This window comes from Protobothrops mucrosquamatus, unplaced genomic scaffold (genome assembly GCF_001527695.2).
Source record: "Protobothrops mucrosquamatus isolate PMUCROS unplaced genomic scaffold, P.Mucros_1.0 scaffold277, whole genome shotgun sequence".
NCBI classification, from domain to species: domain Eukaryota; kingdom Metazoa; phylum Chordata; class Lepidosauria; order Squamata; family Viperidae; genus Protobothrops; species Protobothrops mucrosquamatus.
In genome coordinates, this window is record NW_015386621.1 from 768235 (window position 1) to 785567 (window position 17333).

Here is a 17333-nt window from a genome sequence, read left to right on the forward strand (position 1 = left end):
AAATACCTTGACAGACTCTCTAATTTAAAGGCTTTGATTTAAAGGCCTATTCACAGCACATCCCTGGACTAATATTGCATTTAAAAGGTTATTATTGCCTGTTCCCAAATTCATTCACATAATAAACTCCTGACAATTATCTGTAGCGGATGGATATTGCATTAGCAAGTTCTATAATAAAAGAGTATTTTAATTTTATTCTTTCATCTAAAATTGCTTTACTCTTGGGAACGCACAGTGAAATGAGAAATGCACTAACAAATTAACATTTCAGGTTGTCACAATTGCTAAGGATTATTAGATATATTAGGCAACTGTATGGACATGAAAATATATTAAGCCTTAGGGAAGCTGTGTGACATTAGTACTTTGTATCTAATAATGTCACAATACTTGATATATCAAAGTTTGCAACCCTGGGAGCATATCTTGCTCGGGCTGTCCAGTCTCTTCTTAAAAACTTCCAGTGTTGGAGCATTCACCGCTTCTGGAGGCAGGTTGTTCCATTGGTTGGAGAGAAATTCATATTAATGTTGGATCCTACAACATTATCTTGGGACATGTATATTCGTACATATTCACCTTCATTCGTGAGATACTCTTCACTTAACAATAATGGGGACCGGAGTTTCCACTGCTAAGCAATGCAGTTGTAAAGTGCGGTGTCACATGACCGCATCACTTAGCAACAGCAGTCCCAATTTCTGTTGTTAAGTGAGGAGTAGGGGTTGTTAAGATCTCCTCTTGCATTCCTGCCAGAGTCCAACAAGCAAACTTAATGGGGAAGCCGACAGGAAGTTGCAAGTCTTATGCAGCTTGCAGGCAGACCAGTGGACAGGTAGGTGCTTGCTGCAGTGCAAACGCAGCCAGATTGGGGGTGGCTGCTGCAAGGGGCAGGAAGGTGCGCAGGTTGATGCTGTGACACTGCAGCAGGTTGGCAGACATGTACTATGGCAGTGGTGGCAAACCTATGGCATGGGTGCCAGAGGTGGCACCCTCTCTGTGGGTGCACATGCCATTGTCCCAGCCTTGCCTCCCCCATGACACCCTCCTCACCAGCAGCCCTCCTGGAGAAGGGTCACCTCCGAGCGTGGCCCACGCAGAGCAGTGCAGTCAAGGACATGGCAGTCAGGCAGCGTAGACAAGACTCTGCCCTCACGCCCGCCTCATGCGGGGCGTGGGCAGAGGCGTGGCTCCCATAGCACTACTGAGCGATCTGCGGCGGGCCCTGGAGGCAGTGAGTGGCTCTGCAGGCAGGCGGGGTGGGGGCGGAGCAGGGGCAGGGCAGGGGCTGGAGCAGAGGCGGGGCCAGTTTTTGGGCACTCGGTCTCTAAAAGGTTCGCCATAACTGTACTATGGAGTGCAGGTGTGTGAGGAGGGGAGGTGTTGCTGGAGGGTGCATGCCACAGAGTACAAGATTCCTCAGGTTCTCAAGCTACATAGCTGAGTTTCTCGGGGGGGGGTGGGAAGTGGTGGAAGTGGAAGCAACTTAACAGGAGTGACTTGGGATCTTCCCTGCTGGCTTCCTCATTGACTTTACTTGTGGGAAGCCGGAAAGGAAAGTTGCAAATGATGATTACCTGACCCAGGAGGTCCTGCCACTATCGTAAATGCAAGCTGTTTGCCAAGCACCTGGATTGTGATCACATGACTGCTGCAGAGGTCCTGAGATAGCTGAAACTTAAAGGACTGATCATAAGTGCCATTCATTCAGTGCCATTGTAACTTCAAATGATCACTGAACAAGTGGTCATTATCTAAAAACTATCTCTGTTCTTTATTATACGGTTTGGAAAAATGCTGTTCCTTGCTGGTTAAAGATAACATTCTTATGTCACGGGGTAAAAAGAGCTTTCTAGCTAGTCCCTTCCTTCCTCTTAAGCAGGAAGCATTTTTCAAAGGAAGTTTTGAGACATTTTAAAAATAATTTTGTACTATATTGCTTTTTTCTTGCTTTAGCTATAAATTGGACACTTGGTTCATCTCCCTAATTAGAGAAATAATTTGTTTGTTTATTTTTGGGGGGGAAACAGGAAGGAAGCATATCTTGCCAATAGGTAAGCTTTGCTATGGTGATTGCTATAGCTTAATAGTGGCAGGAACACGTACCCTACAGAAGGAGAGAGCTCCACCAGACAGAAAGGCAATAGCAGCATTTTGTCAGTAATTGTGATTTCTCTTTGCATCTAGAAAAGCCTTATAGAGTCTTCTGCTCTCATTTTGAATTCAAACAGCTAATACAGCACCACATAAAGGAAGGATCTCATCATCTATGAAATAAATTTTCTGGAAAAATATGACCAAGCTCTTAGAGATGCTAGGTATTCCAGTTTTCATTTCCCCATTTTTTTTAATACTTTCTATTTCATTTTATCCTTTCCTACCTTATTCCTTCCCTTTCATCACCATCTGATAACCATCACACCAATTTTCCTATTGCTACATTACAACCCTTTTATGTCCGTGCAAAAAAATATATATCAGACATGACAAATTCTTGATGTCATGTGACATCGCGCAACGTATCGGGCCAGTTTTGCAATTGCCGGCAATGGGGTGGGCGCAGCTTCCACGTGACGCGTATGGCCCGCGGGCTGGCAGCTTGACACCCCTGATATATATCTTACACTAGAAAGGACATTGACTTCGTCTGAATTCAATCATTAGCCTTCATCTCTCTTGCACAGAATTCTAATACAAGGGCTTCCATTGAGGCTATAATGTTAAAATCATAGATCCACAGTGATATTGCATCAAAGGTTTTAAGAACTGTGCAAATGTGCAGACGGGTAAATTACGTTTGTGTGTCGGAAAAGGCTAACCTTCATCCCCTTTGAACCATACGGTTTTATTATGAAATAGATTAGCATTGGCCTTGCAAAGAGTGGGGGGTTGCTATATAGTTGGGTGTAATAGTTTTCATTCAGAAATCTCATTTGATGCTCCATTACCCTTGAGATTTTTTGGGATGGAAAACTGGTGCTATTATCTTATATGATGCATTGATTGAAATCCCAGAGGCGCTGAGTGTTTTGGAGAAGGCCTTTATTAAGGCTAAGCCAACAATGTATTACATAAATTTTAAAAATACACAGAAATAAATGGCGACAACATATAAGACATTTCGGATAGACTATCCACAATGCCCAACCAATGGCTTCAAATTTTGAGGTATAGAGAATCACCCAGATGACCTTACAAAAGGAATTTGACAAGTAGAAACTGGAAAACATGGCTTAAGTTTGGGAAAAGAAGAGTATGTTAGAAAGAAACTTAAACTGCCTTTACCTTAACTCTCTCTAGTATAAGAGGAAAGTAATAAAAACACAGTTAAGCTTTCAAGATAGAAGAGGTCAGGAAACAGGCTCCACAAGAAATACTAGAATCCTACTGTTTTGATAAAGGCTAGGATAACTGAAGCACGGCGACTCAGTTGCTTAATGATGCTGGAGATGGTCTCTGCTTCAGCAGTTCAAGCCCTAGCACTGTGTGGTAGGGTGAGCTCCCATTACTTGCCCCAGCTTCTGCCCACCTTCCAGTTAGAAATCATGTTCTATGTGAGTAGATAAATAGGTACCACTTCTGTGAGGAGACAAGTTGGTGTTCTGTGCAGGCAATCAGATTCCTGCCTGCTCTGAACCTTCCTGGTTGCAGTGCCTGTTTATTAGGGGGACTAGGATGATGCTGTAGGAAGAGCCACTCATCTTTCTTTCTGGTGCGAAGCTAGCTCGCCCTCTTGTGGCACACTGTGGTAAGTGTGCAAGCATGTACCTAACATAGTGGTTCTCAACCTTTCTAATGCCGCGACCCCCAACTGGTCGTAAGTTGAGGACTAAACCGGTCGTAAGTCGAGGACTAAACCGGTCGTAAGTCGAGGACTACCCAAACGGTCGTAAGTCGAGGACTTTCCCTGCCCGGGAGCGCCGCGCATGCGTGGTTCCGTCCCCTGCGCCGGCCGAGGCGTAGCTGGCAAGCAGCAGAGACGGAGCAGGCTGACCACCAGCTGGCCCAGCTCAAGGGAGGTAAGGCACCCGCTGGAAAAGGGGAAAAAATGGCGGACAGCCTTGCTTGGCGACCCCCGTGAAATGGTCGATCGACCCCAAATGGGGTCGCGACCCATAGGTTGAGAACCGCTGACCTAACAGAACTGTAAACAGGCAACCAAACTACTACTCTGGAATAGTATTGTAACTACACCATATGATGATGATGATGATGATGATGACAACGACGACGATGATGACGACAACAACAACAACAATAGAATGTTTTAAAACCTGACTCTCCTTTAAAATTGAATTTTGCTAATCATCACATTCCTTTTCAAGGTTATTTCTGTGGTTTTTTATATTTTTATACTATAATTATAAACTATATAGTTAGATGTAAACTATACCACTATGTAAAACCTTTGTGAAGTGCTACCTGCAACAATATTAAACTTCACTTAAATTATTTTACATAGAATGATGTCCAGGCCGAATACATGCACCCTTTGCAACTGATATTTTGCCTTCTAAGATAGGAAAAAAGTCTACGTAGTAAGCCTTTTGGTTTTTAAGATATTTTTAAAAATGGTGCAGTTTATTGCTTCAGAAATTAAGCTAATCTTTTGCTCACAATATTTTCTCATGTCTAATAACTAAAAGTGAGCTATTAGACGTGAGCTATTATTATAGCTGTGGTGGCGCAGTGGTTAGAATGCAGTATTGCGGGCTAATTCTGCCGATTGCCAGATTGGGTTTGATTCTCACCAGCTCAGGATTGACCCAGCTTTCTATCCTTCTGAGGACAGTAAAATGAGGACCCAGATTGTTGGGGGCAATATGCTGACTCTGTAAACTCCTTAGAGAGGGCTGTAAAGCACTGTGAAGCAGTATATAAGTCTAAGTGCTATTGCTATTAGCAGGTAGGTAGGTAGATGGATGGATGGATAAAGACAGATAGACATGGTTTTAAAATACTATGCCATGTAATTCACTCTTTATTAAACAAATTACAAAATAAATACTTCAGATTTGAAAACAAACTGCTGTTGTTACAGTCTCTTAGAATTTAATTGAATATACTTGCTTGCCCATAGATGTCTGGAATACCTGAATTCAATATTTATTTGAATACACAAGTAAAATGAATATATTAATCTGAAATTACCAATGACTCTGATGACTACTTTGACACTGAACACTTTACTTCATGCTATCTTTTTGGTTGAAGAATTGCAATTACTGCCATAATATAGCAGGGACTGATAAATCATTGAAAGAATCATGCAGATATGACCAAGCTCACTAGTATAAATAGAATTGGGGGGAGGGAGGGGAGAACATTCAAATCACTCATAATTATCTGGGAGAAACATTTGTAATCTATGTTGTGACATATATAAAGGGCATTTGATTAAATTGCTCTGTCTCAGAAAAAAAACAGCAATGTGGGGAGTTACTGTGATAGAACAACAAATTATATAGTTTATTTAGTGATATTATCACTTCAGTGGCCTTTCTTCCCATGATTAAGTACGGTGGTAGCAATATCTTTAATAAGAGAATTTTTATTAATTTATCTCAGCCTCCTTTTCCAATTTTGTCATTGAACAGTAGAATTAGAAAGAGATTTATAGAACAAGTAAGACTTGCAAATTTTCTGCTGTTATTAGGCTAAAAGGTTCTATCTGAAATCAAATGTGACAAGGAATATTTAAATAGAAATGACATGTTTGACTTCATCTTGGATAATGAACTTTTTATAGGGGAATAATAGGGTTGTTTCAATTTAAATAGTGGCATACAGACTCAAGAAAAGAATAGAATGTGATTGATTGGAAAATTGGTTTTCAGCGAAGTTATTTTGAAGGAAGATAGTATATTGTTGGGAAAAATGCTATATGAAGCTCTTCTGTATTAAGTTCTTATGACATACAAACTCTATCTATAGTAGAATTCCAAATATTTAGCAAAATGCTGGCAAAAGATGTGTGTGACACATTCCTAAGGAAGATACAAGATGGAACCTAAACATTTTCCATAGGTTGAAATAGTGATTTAAAATTTCCTGGATATGACGTTTGCTCATATTTTATTGCCAGCCCACAGGTTTCTGTATTAGAAACATGCTTTGAATAAGGTTGGATTTTAGATTATTAATTAACTTTATTTCATAAGATTGGAGAGATTGTTATATAGGTAGTCCTCAACTTACAATAGTTCATTTGGTGACTGTTCAAAGTTACAACAGCACTGAAAAAAGTGACTTATGAACGTTTTTCACATTTATAACCATTGCAACATCCCCGCAGTCACATGATCACAAGTAAGATGCTTGGCAACTGACTCATATTTATTATGGCTGCAGTCTCCCGGGGTCATGTGATCACCTTTTATGACCTTCTGACAAGCAAATTCAAGGGGGAAGCCAGATTCACTTAACAACTATGTTACTAGTTTAATAATTGCAATAATTTACTTAACAACTGTGGCAAGAAAGGTCGTAAAATGGAGCAAAACTCTCTTAACATCAATCCCACTCGCTTAGCAACAGAAATTTTGGGCTCAGTTGTGGTCATAAGTTGAAGACTACCTGTATTACTATTTTATTTTCTCTTTGAGACTTCTTGAGGGATTCATAAATGGATTTCATTTTACAATAAATATGTTGCTTTAAAATTCAATTTTTGTAACAAATACTACTGTTTACATAAAGTATATTGAGCTAATAAAAGGAATTTAATGTAACCATTTTGGTCTTTTTTTTAAAAAAATAATAATTTTATATCATTTAAATTTAATGACTTATTTCCTTTGGTATCATGTGTATTATGTAGCAGAATGATCCGTTATTTATGAAGTTGAATATATGATACAATTATGTTCAGTAAAACTTACTCAGAAACAGACCCAAAACTGCAGTGTCCATTTAAGAACAGCTGAATATATTTTATGGTGAACTAAGAAATTATGTGTATGCCCAATGAAGACACATCCCAAGTGGTTGTTTTAAATTTGTAACTTACAGTTCTGATTAATTGGCTTGGGTTCCCTATGTCAGATCCATTTATTTTCTTTCTACAAAGCTGTATGTGTTGTCATGAATGCTGGCAGGTTTTGACTGGCATTTATTTGGTTGTAGATCTCATTCCATCGTGACATGAGGTAGAAGGCATTTATGTATAATACATTTCCTTTCTGATATTTCCCAGATTGGGATTTAGGAATAAAACAAGGTGTCTGTTCCCTTCACATGATTGCCAGTGTATAAAAAATTATTTTTGAATCATATTAATAATAAAGCCTAGCAACACTGCATCATGTTCCTCAATATCATTTTTGTCACATTCTTGACTTGCAAAGTTATTTATCCAATCAATTTTGAACTATGTTGTCACTTGCCTCCAAGGTCACAGTCCTGTGTGTTATTCCATATTAATTCCCATTGAATTCCTCAGAAAATATGTGTATCTAAAGGTATGCTGGATAGGCACTTGAATGTGTTAAGCTAGCTAGATATTTTTTCCTTTAGCATGTAATGCTGTTATCTTTCTAGAATTGGGTGAATAAAGCAGAAAAGCAGACCTTACTTTCAGATACTCTTGACCTGTCAGAACTCTTCCATCCAGATACCTTTCTGAATGCCTTAAGGCAAGAGACTGCAAGGTAGGTGAATTGACAGTTGTTGCATGTCATTTATGAGTCTCTCAGTACTACTGCTTCATTCATTCTCTAATTTTCTCACCTTCATTGTCTATAGAAGACTACAGGAGTGTCTTCTGTAGGAAGTCCAATTGGTCTAATTTTTGCTGTTCTTTACTTAAGCTTTTCATCTACTTCCATAAAATGTGTTTTGCTGCTGATACTGTTTGGTTTTATTGTCCTCTGTAATCTGTTCTACTGATGCTTATCTTATTTCATTATTTTTGTTTTAAATATTGATTCCTTTCTAGTGAAAAAGAAGCATAGGTTTTTCCTAAAATGAATCAGATCTACTTAATTTGTTAACCTGATAACAAATGCAATACTTAAGGAAAGAAGTTTTTTATATCTGCAGCTCAACATTCATTCCTAATAACACGGTAGTCTTTCTAGAAGTAGATATAGTGTCACAAAGTATTGTGTACAAGCAAAATTCTGTCCTAAAAATGCTAAAAGATTCTGATTTCTAGCATTAGTGCAAACATTTTTAAAAAACTAAGAATGGCATCCAAAGAACTATTAATGGAATGATTTGGGTGATGCCAAATATAAGAAACACTCTTAAGGGAATGTAACAACAATCATTTGGTTTGGGGGGATAAACATGAAACATAATTTAGCTGTTCAAACTAAAAAGGGCACTCTAGGGGAAAAAAACTACTTACACTAGAAAATGATTTCTACTTATTCATAAACAGTTCACATACTTAGTTAGGATAAAATAATATTATTAAAGACAGTGCAGCATCTTATTTTCATTATTCCAAATGTTATATTATTTTATGGAATGCTGCACTTTCTTTTAGCAATGGGAGGGAGTGGGGTGGATTGTTTTAGGAAATCTGGTTCACTTAATCAGCAGCTGTGATCTTTTAATGTATGGAGATTTCATGTGAAATAAAGTATATTTTCATTTTATTATTCTGTTCCAGAGTAATGACTTGTTCTGTGGATAGTCTAAAATTTACAGCATCCTGGAAAGGTCAAATAAGAGAAGCAAAGCTCCAAGTTCAGGTGATCAACCCATTGAAATTATACTTGCTGAACTTTCTGTGGGCTTATGGATCTATAAATAAATTAAATATAGTCAAATGTTTATTCTTTTGTTTCATTAAATGCATAGCTCACCCCATTCCAACCTCAAAGAGAACCTCAGAATATTAATTATATGTTAATCTGTTACCTGTTAATATAATTATATATTAATTATCCTGCCGTTTGCTATTCTATTCACCCTGCTCCTTCTCTTACATGAGAATTAATGATCTCTTAAAGTTGTCCTACATTGTATATTTTCTGAAGACAAATGGTCAAAAGTTTAGTGAAGGAGTTCTCTGTAAAATATCGCAAACATCTTGTTTTTTCCAAGTCATGCTTGGAAATAATTGGTGTATGGGGAGTTTTCTAAAAAGTGAGCAATTTCCAATAGCAACATTTCCAGTTTAGCTATCAGGGATAAAGTTATTTAAAAGATGTTTAAAGAGAATAATTTTTTTTTCTCTTTATCTCTGGCTGGTAATAGAAATTGATGAAGTTTGTACTTTATTATACAGCTATATAATTTGTCCTGCTGAACACAATGAACAAATAGACCAAAATAGTTTTGGCCTACATTTTGCAAATCAGTTCTTCAATTAAAATTCTTTTTTTACTTTATTGAACATTGAATCCTCAGTACCAAAAGAAGCTTGTAAAAGATTTGCAAAAATATAGAAATTAATGTTTCGGTCATTAGATTTCAAATTCAACATTACTGTTGACCTTTAAAGGTCTGCTGTCATTTCTGGAAGAAGATTTGAAATGCATGTGCATATTAAAGTAGGCACACACTGAACCAAGTTTACAGCTTGGCCGAGAGATATTACCATCCTTGAAATGGTTGATTAATTCAACCAATAGCCTCAAGACCTGATTACGAAAATAATTTCTTCCTGAAATGACAGTGATGAATTTTTGATTCAGAATCAATTTGTATATAATTAAATCTTATTTAATAACATTTAGAATTGCTTGTAAAGAAACAGTTACCTGACAATGCATGTGAAAATGCATTCTTTGATTTATTAACATAAACTCATGCCTCTTGTGATATCTTAACCCATTGGAAACTAAGGAGAAAATATTTTTAAAAGTATTATAAATTCAAGGTTTAGGGGCCAAGTAAGAAGAAATAAAGTCTGGATACTCAATTTTGTCAAGCTCAGAAACAGTGTTTAATTGTGAATTTAAATATACATAATGTTTAAAACATAGATCTGTGCATCCTAAAGAAAAGCACAGGTTACAGTTGGAACATGTGAGGGCCCAGAGTTTTTCTATAATATATCATACATTTGTTTGAAATAATATGAAATCTTATATAGCTGCATTCCTACTTCTAATATAATAATAGTTTATTATTTCTATAGTTCCATGGTGATATTCAATAATCAGGTAGTGTCTAAATCAGGGATCTCCAAACTTGGCAAATTTAAGACTTGTGGGCTTCAACTCCCAGAATTTCTCAGCCAGCTTTGCTTAAAGTCTTAAAGTTGCCAAGTTTGGAGACCCCTGGTCTAAATTATGGGAATAAATTGCTAGATAGTAATATTGTAGAAAGTTTTTTCCCCTTGTTTTGATGTCCACCTGCCTCTGCATATAGTTAGTCTTGAATATGCAAGTTTCATATTTACAATGAAGTAGATAGCAGATTTTTTTTACTACAAATTCAATTAGGCTCCTGCATCTGTGTTCACTTCTATTATTCCATGCTGATGTCTGAGACATTAGCCCAGGAAAATCTGCCCATCACTTGTCCCAGCAAAAGGCAGAAGACAGCTATCATACCAAGGCTTGAATTAAAATGAAAATATCAAGGGATCTGCCCCTAAGATTGTGAGAAAAAAAATTCTTATGTTCAAAATATGTTTAGGATTAGTGTAGAATGATGTTATAGTCAATGTTATCATTAAATCCTGCAGAAGCAGTTTTTTCACTAAAACTAAAAGTTAAGCAATTTGCCTTGAAGTATATTACTATTAAGATTAGTTCCTAAAATCAAAATTACAAAACATGTTTCTCATTGCACTATGGTCCCAACAGAAGAAATAAAGTGGGCAGTATTTCTTTCAAGGCTTTGCTTTTTCATGGAGTTAAAAATTCCTTTATTTAGCCTATTGCTTGCTTTTGACAAAAAGAGAGAGAGAAGAAAAAACTTTATTGACCTACACAAACTATTCTTTGAAAGCTGTCAAACTTTTAAAAAGATGCCATATCTGTTCTGGGATTTATTTCTTCCCTTTCTCTGGCATTGTTAAAGTGTTTATGTGAGTCTTACTGCTCTGTTCTATAATTCTAATATATTGATACCTGCTGCTGACCTAAGTACTGATGTAAATAATATTTTTCTCTACCAAAATAAATAATACAATTGGAAACTATAAGAAATATATTAAAAAGCATAGTTTTCAAGCAACAATCTCCTTGCCTCTTAGTAATAATCTTCCATAGATATTGTACTAGAGCCATCCAGCGAGCTGGATTTTAACTGATGTCAAAATACAATATAGTCACTGCCAGTGGTGGGATTCAGCCAGTTCACACCAGTTTGGCGGAACCAGTAGCTAATGTTTTGTTGCGCAGACCCAGAATGGACTTCCGGAAGTGGCATCCACACAGAGAACCGGTTGTTCACATATTTGAATCCCATCACTGGTCACTGCTCACATTTTAGCCAAATTGAATATTTTGTGTTTCCGTGACAGATCAGTGGCCTTCAATTGGAAGGCTGTAGTTTTGATGGAAATCGACTTTCTGAAAACCAACATGACTCATCCAGTGTTTCAACTGTTCTGCCTTGTTATATGGCCTGGATTCCTCAGGTACTTCATTTTTAAGGGCTCAAAATAAGCTTGTAATTAAACAAAAATTCAGTAGTAGGTTTTCAGTAGATATCTGATCTTTTTTGAAAAGATCTAGTACTTTGTAGCTTAATAACTCTATTCTTTGTAGGATTACAACTGGAACAGCACAATTGAATTAGTGGACTTGTAAAAGAGGCATATGGAAAGTTCATGTTTTCTCAAAATAAGTCCGGATAAATGTTTTAATCCCGATTCATAGTCAACTGATTTAGCTAACAAAATTTTTTCAAGAAAATAGCCAATTTTAAGGTATTTTGTGTAAATGTTTTGCTCATATTCAAATTATCATATGGCCTTTTCTGGTGGATTTGCACCTGTGGAACTAGCCTGAAATAGCAAACCAGTTTGGCCTAGTGGTTAAGGCATCAGGCTAGAAATCAGGAGACTATATGTTCTAGACCCCCTTTATGCATGAAAACCAGTGGGTTGACTTTGGGCCAATTACTCTCTGTCAGCCCATCATGTCCTGACTGGGAGAACAAGCCAGTCATTCAGTCTCTTTTGCAACCAATGGATCAAAACTTGGTTGATAAAAAAAAAAACCTAGAGAAAAACAGAACTAGCCTGAAATAAATGTATGCATATTGAAATCATTCTGACAGAATCCTGAAAATGTTAGTTATATCCCTGCTACTATGAAGATTGTAAATAACCTTTCTCAGAATAACTTTATGTGCAAATAATCCACAAAATAGAAGAACAACAAAGATGATTAGGGGATTAGAGGCTAAAACATATGAAGAATGGTTGCAGGACTTGGGTTTGGCTAGTCTAAAGAAAAGAAGAAATAGGGGTGACATGATAGCAGTGAGCCAGCAGTATGCAGCAGCCGCCAGAAAAGCTAATACAATCCTGGGTTGTATAAACAGAGGCATAGAATCAAGATCACGCGAAATATTAGTATCGCTTTATAAAACCCTAATAAGACCATACCTGGAATACTGCAACCAATTTTGGTCACCATACTACAAAAAAGATGTTGACACATTGGAGAGAGTTCAGAGAAGAACAACTAAGATAATCATTAGCCTGGAGACTAAAACATATGAAGAACGGCTGCAAGACTTAGGTTTGGCTAGTCTAAAGAAAAGAAGAAATAGGGGTGACATGATAGCAGTATTCCAGTATTTGAGGGGCTGCCACAAAGAAGAGGGGGTCAAACTATTCTCCAAAGCAACAGAGGGCAGGACAAGAAACAATGGTTGGAAACTGATCAAAGAGAGAAGCAACCTGGAATTAAGGAGAATCTTCCTGACAGTGAGGACAAGTGGAACAGTTTGCCTTCAGAAATCGTGGGCGCTCTATCACAGGAGGTTTTTAAGAAGAGACTGGACAGTCACTTGTCTGAGATGGTATAGGTTCTCCTGCTTGAGCAGGGGGCTGGACTAGAAGACCTCCAAGGTCCCTTCCAACTCTATTCTATTATAGTGGCAAATATCTGTAGCTTGGGAATAGGATGAGGGTGAAGGTTCGTTCTCCAAGCTTGTGGGTTGGTTTCCAAACGTTTCGTTACCAGGCTAGGGTAACATCTTCAGTGGCGTTTAGGGGTTTTTCTGTCTGAACAGGGAGTTGGACTAGAAGAGCTCCAAGGTCTCTTCCAACTCTGTTACTTTCAGAAGTAATCCAAACCAGATTATCTTTGTCTGTCTGCTACTAACATAGCATGAGTGCACATGGGATAAGGTGGATTGAGCCCCATTAGTTTCCATCAGAAGGATCTTTGAATTCTTTCCTCATAAACCTTCTGTGCCCTCCCAAAACTGTGGGAAGATCTGATTCAACAATGCCACCAGCTACTTTTTTCCAGAAAAATTCTTTTCTGCCGTTGTTTACTCAGAAAGAGGCAAGTGGCAATCTTCCTTCAGATTCTGATGAAATGGAAAGTCTGGTCCTTTTGTTCAGAATGACAGTCACTGATTCCTTAAGAATGCAAGTTCATAAAGAGAGAAGAAAAAGAGACCACGCTAGAATGTAGTTGAAAAGATCAAACGGGGAAAGAAAAAAAAGGAAGGGATAAGTAATGGCTTCTGAAAAGATTGATGGTGGTGACTTCTTTCATACAAACAAGTAGAACAAATTCTTAAATGTGTCAAACTCAACATACCTGGGCAAGATCTATGAGGCAAGAACTACAGAGATGTCAGGAAGGTATCTTTAATACATGTTTTGGGTAACCATAGAATCCTGGAAGCATGTAGGAGGATTTTTCTATTCTTATTTATACTGAGTTAATTAAGGTCAAGTCTCTTTTGGAAGAGTTTCCCCTTTATTTTTACTCTTAAAATCGAACTAAGAAGAAATAAATAAAGGAAAAAAGCTGAAACTGAAAGAAAGAGAGCAATACAATAATTAATATTGATTTTTTTAAGATGCTCTTTTTAAGACTTCTGGCCACCTCAGCTAAGTTGTTTATGGGATAAGCTATCAGCTGACTTATCCTCTGTCTTTTGATACAGTGTTTAGGTCTACTCTCCTTCCTTTCCCACAGTCTCTCACATCAACACCTCCTTTCATAGCCATAAAAGTAAATTGAATCTATACCACATCTAGTTCTATTGGCCCCCAACCTGGGTTTGAATCTATACCACATCAAACTCTCCAAACTCTGAGTTCCTGGGGGGTTTTGTTTTCTAAAGCCCTGACAAAGAGCTCAAACAATAACAGAGAAAAATAGCAAGTGCAAAATGGAGCCTTTTCTTAAAACTTTTCCCCCACTTCTCCAGATACATATTCCATCAAACATATACTAACATTTCTACACTGAAAAATGTATGAAGAATTCCATACAGTTAATTTAGCAAAGAAAATTGCCCGTACAATAGAGATCGTTTATTATATAAAACATTGGCATAAAAAATAGCTTTTTACTGATCCAGTTCTATAAAATATTCACATTTTCACATTAGCCTCCAGAATAAGCATAACTACTACTGCCAAGTTGTCAGAGTGACAAACGAACAAATACTGTTAGACTACAGTTCAGCAATTTGTCTACCTATGAAAACTTAAGCTTTGTATCCATATTTCCTACAATTCTAATTTTTAGTTTTCTGGGATTAATGACATAGTTCTCATTATTAACTAAATTTCTTGGGCCTGTGTGAATTGAATCCTATATGGAGAGATATTTGTTTAATATTTATGTGCTGCAGTCATTTGCAAAAATATGTGGTTTTAAAAAAAGGTTCCGAACACACAGCTCAGGTGAAGTAAAGTTTGTTACAACATAAAAAAATAAAATTATGATATATTAAAAAGACCACATATGAAAACATATAGAGGAAATAACAAAAAATCAGACTGCCATTTTCTTCTAAACCTTTACTCGTGTGTGCATGATCTTTGACCATTCCTAAGTACAATAACATTTTTCTCTGGAAAAAAGTAATGAAATTAATAATGTATATTGTGATTGGCCTATAGGGCCAAACCTTTGGTCCCCTCTAGTAATATGAAGTCGTAGAAAAAGAAAAGCTCATTCACACTGACACAGGAAAGGTTCTTTAAAGAGATTCAGATTCTTCAGGCCATTTCACGGCTGACACCAACCAGATATTTTGAGAGAGAGCATGAAGATAGAGATATTTTGAAACTGAGGATAGCGGTGGGGAAGCCTTGCCTGCAAGTAATTTCAAGATAGCATTCTGTAAATCATAGTACAAGCAGCAGGATATCCTCTGATTATCTTATCCTGATCTGCATGAGGATAGGGAATTTACCAAGCACTCTGGTCTGAAGTTATTTTGGACCTTATAAGATGAAAGCAAAACATTGATGCTTGCTCAGTAGCTAATAGGCAGCCCTGCCGTTTCTTCCATGCAGTGAGTATTAGGTAGTTTGAACCTCCAGTTCTGCACTAGGTGCAGTTTCAGGATCACTCCTCAAGTTCATTTTAGAAACCTGGCATGAGATTATAGACAGAGTTTCATGTCTTTGACCACTAAGCCTGTTTATACAGAATTGAAATGATCACAATGACCACAGCTAATTTCTAATCCTAGGACAACACTACCACATTTTTTCAGAAGTAAATTCCATGCAGTTAGGAGAAGTATCTGAAAGCTTTATATGTTTGTGTGTGTGTGCGTACGTGTGAATGAGAATGATTGCAACCATATCTTCTAATTCAAAGGGTTGATTCTTTGTTGACAGAATGCTTATGGGCCCTATTCCCCTGAAGAGTGCATCTCTTTGCCTGTTTACACTAGTGCTGAAAGGGATTGTGTGGTGACAAATATCGATGTCCCATGTGGAGGGAATCAAGATCAATGGATCCAGTGTGGAGCTGCTTTATTTCTCAAAAATCAGTAAGAAGAAGCTGCTGCTAGCCATCAGGTTTGATTACTGTTGTCTAAAAAATAGTTTATGTTTTCTGTGATAATTTAAAACAAAAATGTGAGAAATCTTGGACTTTATAAAGAACAGTGCTTTATAAATAGTACACTGTGGATTTACAATATAACTAAAAAGTTAATTAACATTTATTTTTCAGTAGACAAGCTGAGAAAACTAGCTGAAAACTTACACAGTCACCTGGGTTTTTTTTCACTAGAGTTTGAATAGTTCAGTGAATTATTCCCACCATTTGGTACCGTACAGTCTCCATAGATTTTATGTGTACGTTCACTATTAAAGTGATTGGACACTGTAAAGCATTACTGTGGGAGATTGCTCCCATCAACTTGGCAAATTTATTATCTGTCCTTTATGTAATGTAAACATCCAAACGTCTGTATAAAATCTTAAGGTTGTAGTACTTTGTATTTCTAGGTACATTTTTCTCTATGTATTTTTTCTCTCAGCTTTTACTATGTGTATTTTTTTTATTGTTCTTTTTATTGTTCATTTTTTTCCCAACTTCCAGATTTTCATTCTACTTCAGGTTGTACTTTTAAAGGACATAATTTTTAGAATTGAAAAGATAAGCTCCTGCTATTAAATAAAAGTAAATTATACTGAAATATATTTATGAAATATGTATAATTTTCATTGTTCTCATTAAATAATTTCTAGTTTTTTCAAAATCATTTTGCCTGTGTGTTACTTGTGAGTAAGCTGAAACAGTTTTTCTGTGTATTAAAATTGTTCTGGTTTCCTATATAAAAGAACCAAAGTCCTGCTTTAGGCATGAAAGCTGGATGTGTGACTTTGGGCCAGTCACTCTCTTTCAGCTCAGTCCACTTCACTGGATGGTTATTGGGAAAAGAGGAGGAGGGAGTATAAAGTATATTGGCTGCCTTGAGTTATTTATAAAAATAATAAAGGTGGGATAAAACTCTAATAAATAGAGAGTGATTAAAGGGTAGAGCTGACTTATACTGAATTCCAAGAAAAGTTTAAATATGTAAGTAACAAAATTAATGGCAATAATTTTAAAATAAACATCTCTATTTGTTTTACAAGCAATATTTGTATGCCTCATTTGGGAATCAGGACAGTAATGAAAGATCTGCAACTGATTACAGCGTATACATCTGTCTTCCAAATTGAGGAAATAAACATTTTAGACTTGTTAGATTTTTTTTTAATCCTGCTTTTTTGTTTTTATAAATAACTCAAGGCAACAGATATACATAATCCCCCTCCCTCTTCCTGTTTTCCCAACAACAACTCTGTTGGATGAGTTGGGCTGAGAGAGAGTGACTGACTCAAAGTCACTCAGCCAGCTTTCACTTCTTTAAATTCATTTCATATAGAGCCTCTGGTTGCCTATCAATGAAGAACTTAAAAATAATCTCCAACA

The 17333-nt window shown here is 36.8% G+C and overlaps 1 protein-coding gene across 1 annotated transcript in view; it reads left to right on the forward strand.

Annotated features, from left to right (window-relative positions):
- Positions 1 to 16583, forward strand: part of DYNC2H1 (dynein cytoplasmic 2 heavy chain 1) — a 152773-nt gene extending 136190 nt beyond the window's left edge. Inside the window, exons 86-89 of the mRNA XM_015814719.1 lie at positions 7543 to 7652; positions 8621 to 8702; positions 11432 to 11548; positions 15743 to 16583. Of these exons, the coding sequence (XP_015670205.1) occupies positions 7543 to 7652; positions 8621 to 8702; positions 11432 to 11548; positions 15743 to 15901 (468 nt within the window). The 3' untranslated portion in view covers positions 15902 to 16583. The remainder of the gene's footprint in view (positions 1 to 7542; positions 7653 to 8620; positions 8703 to 11431; positions 11549 to 15742) is intronic.
- Positions 16584 to 17333: the final 750 nt, after the last annotated feature.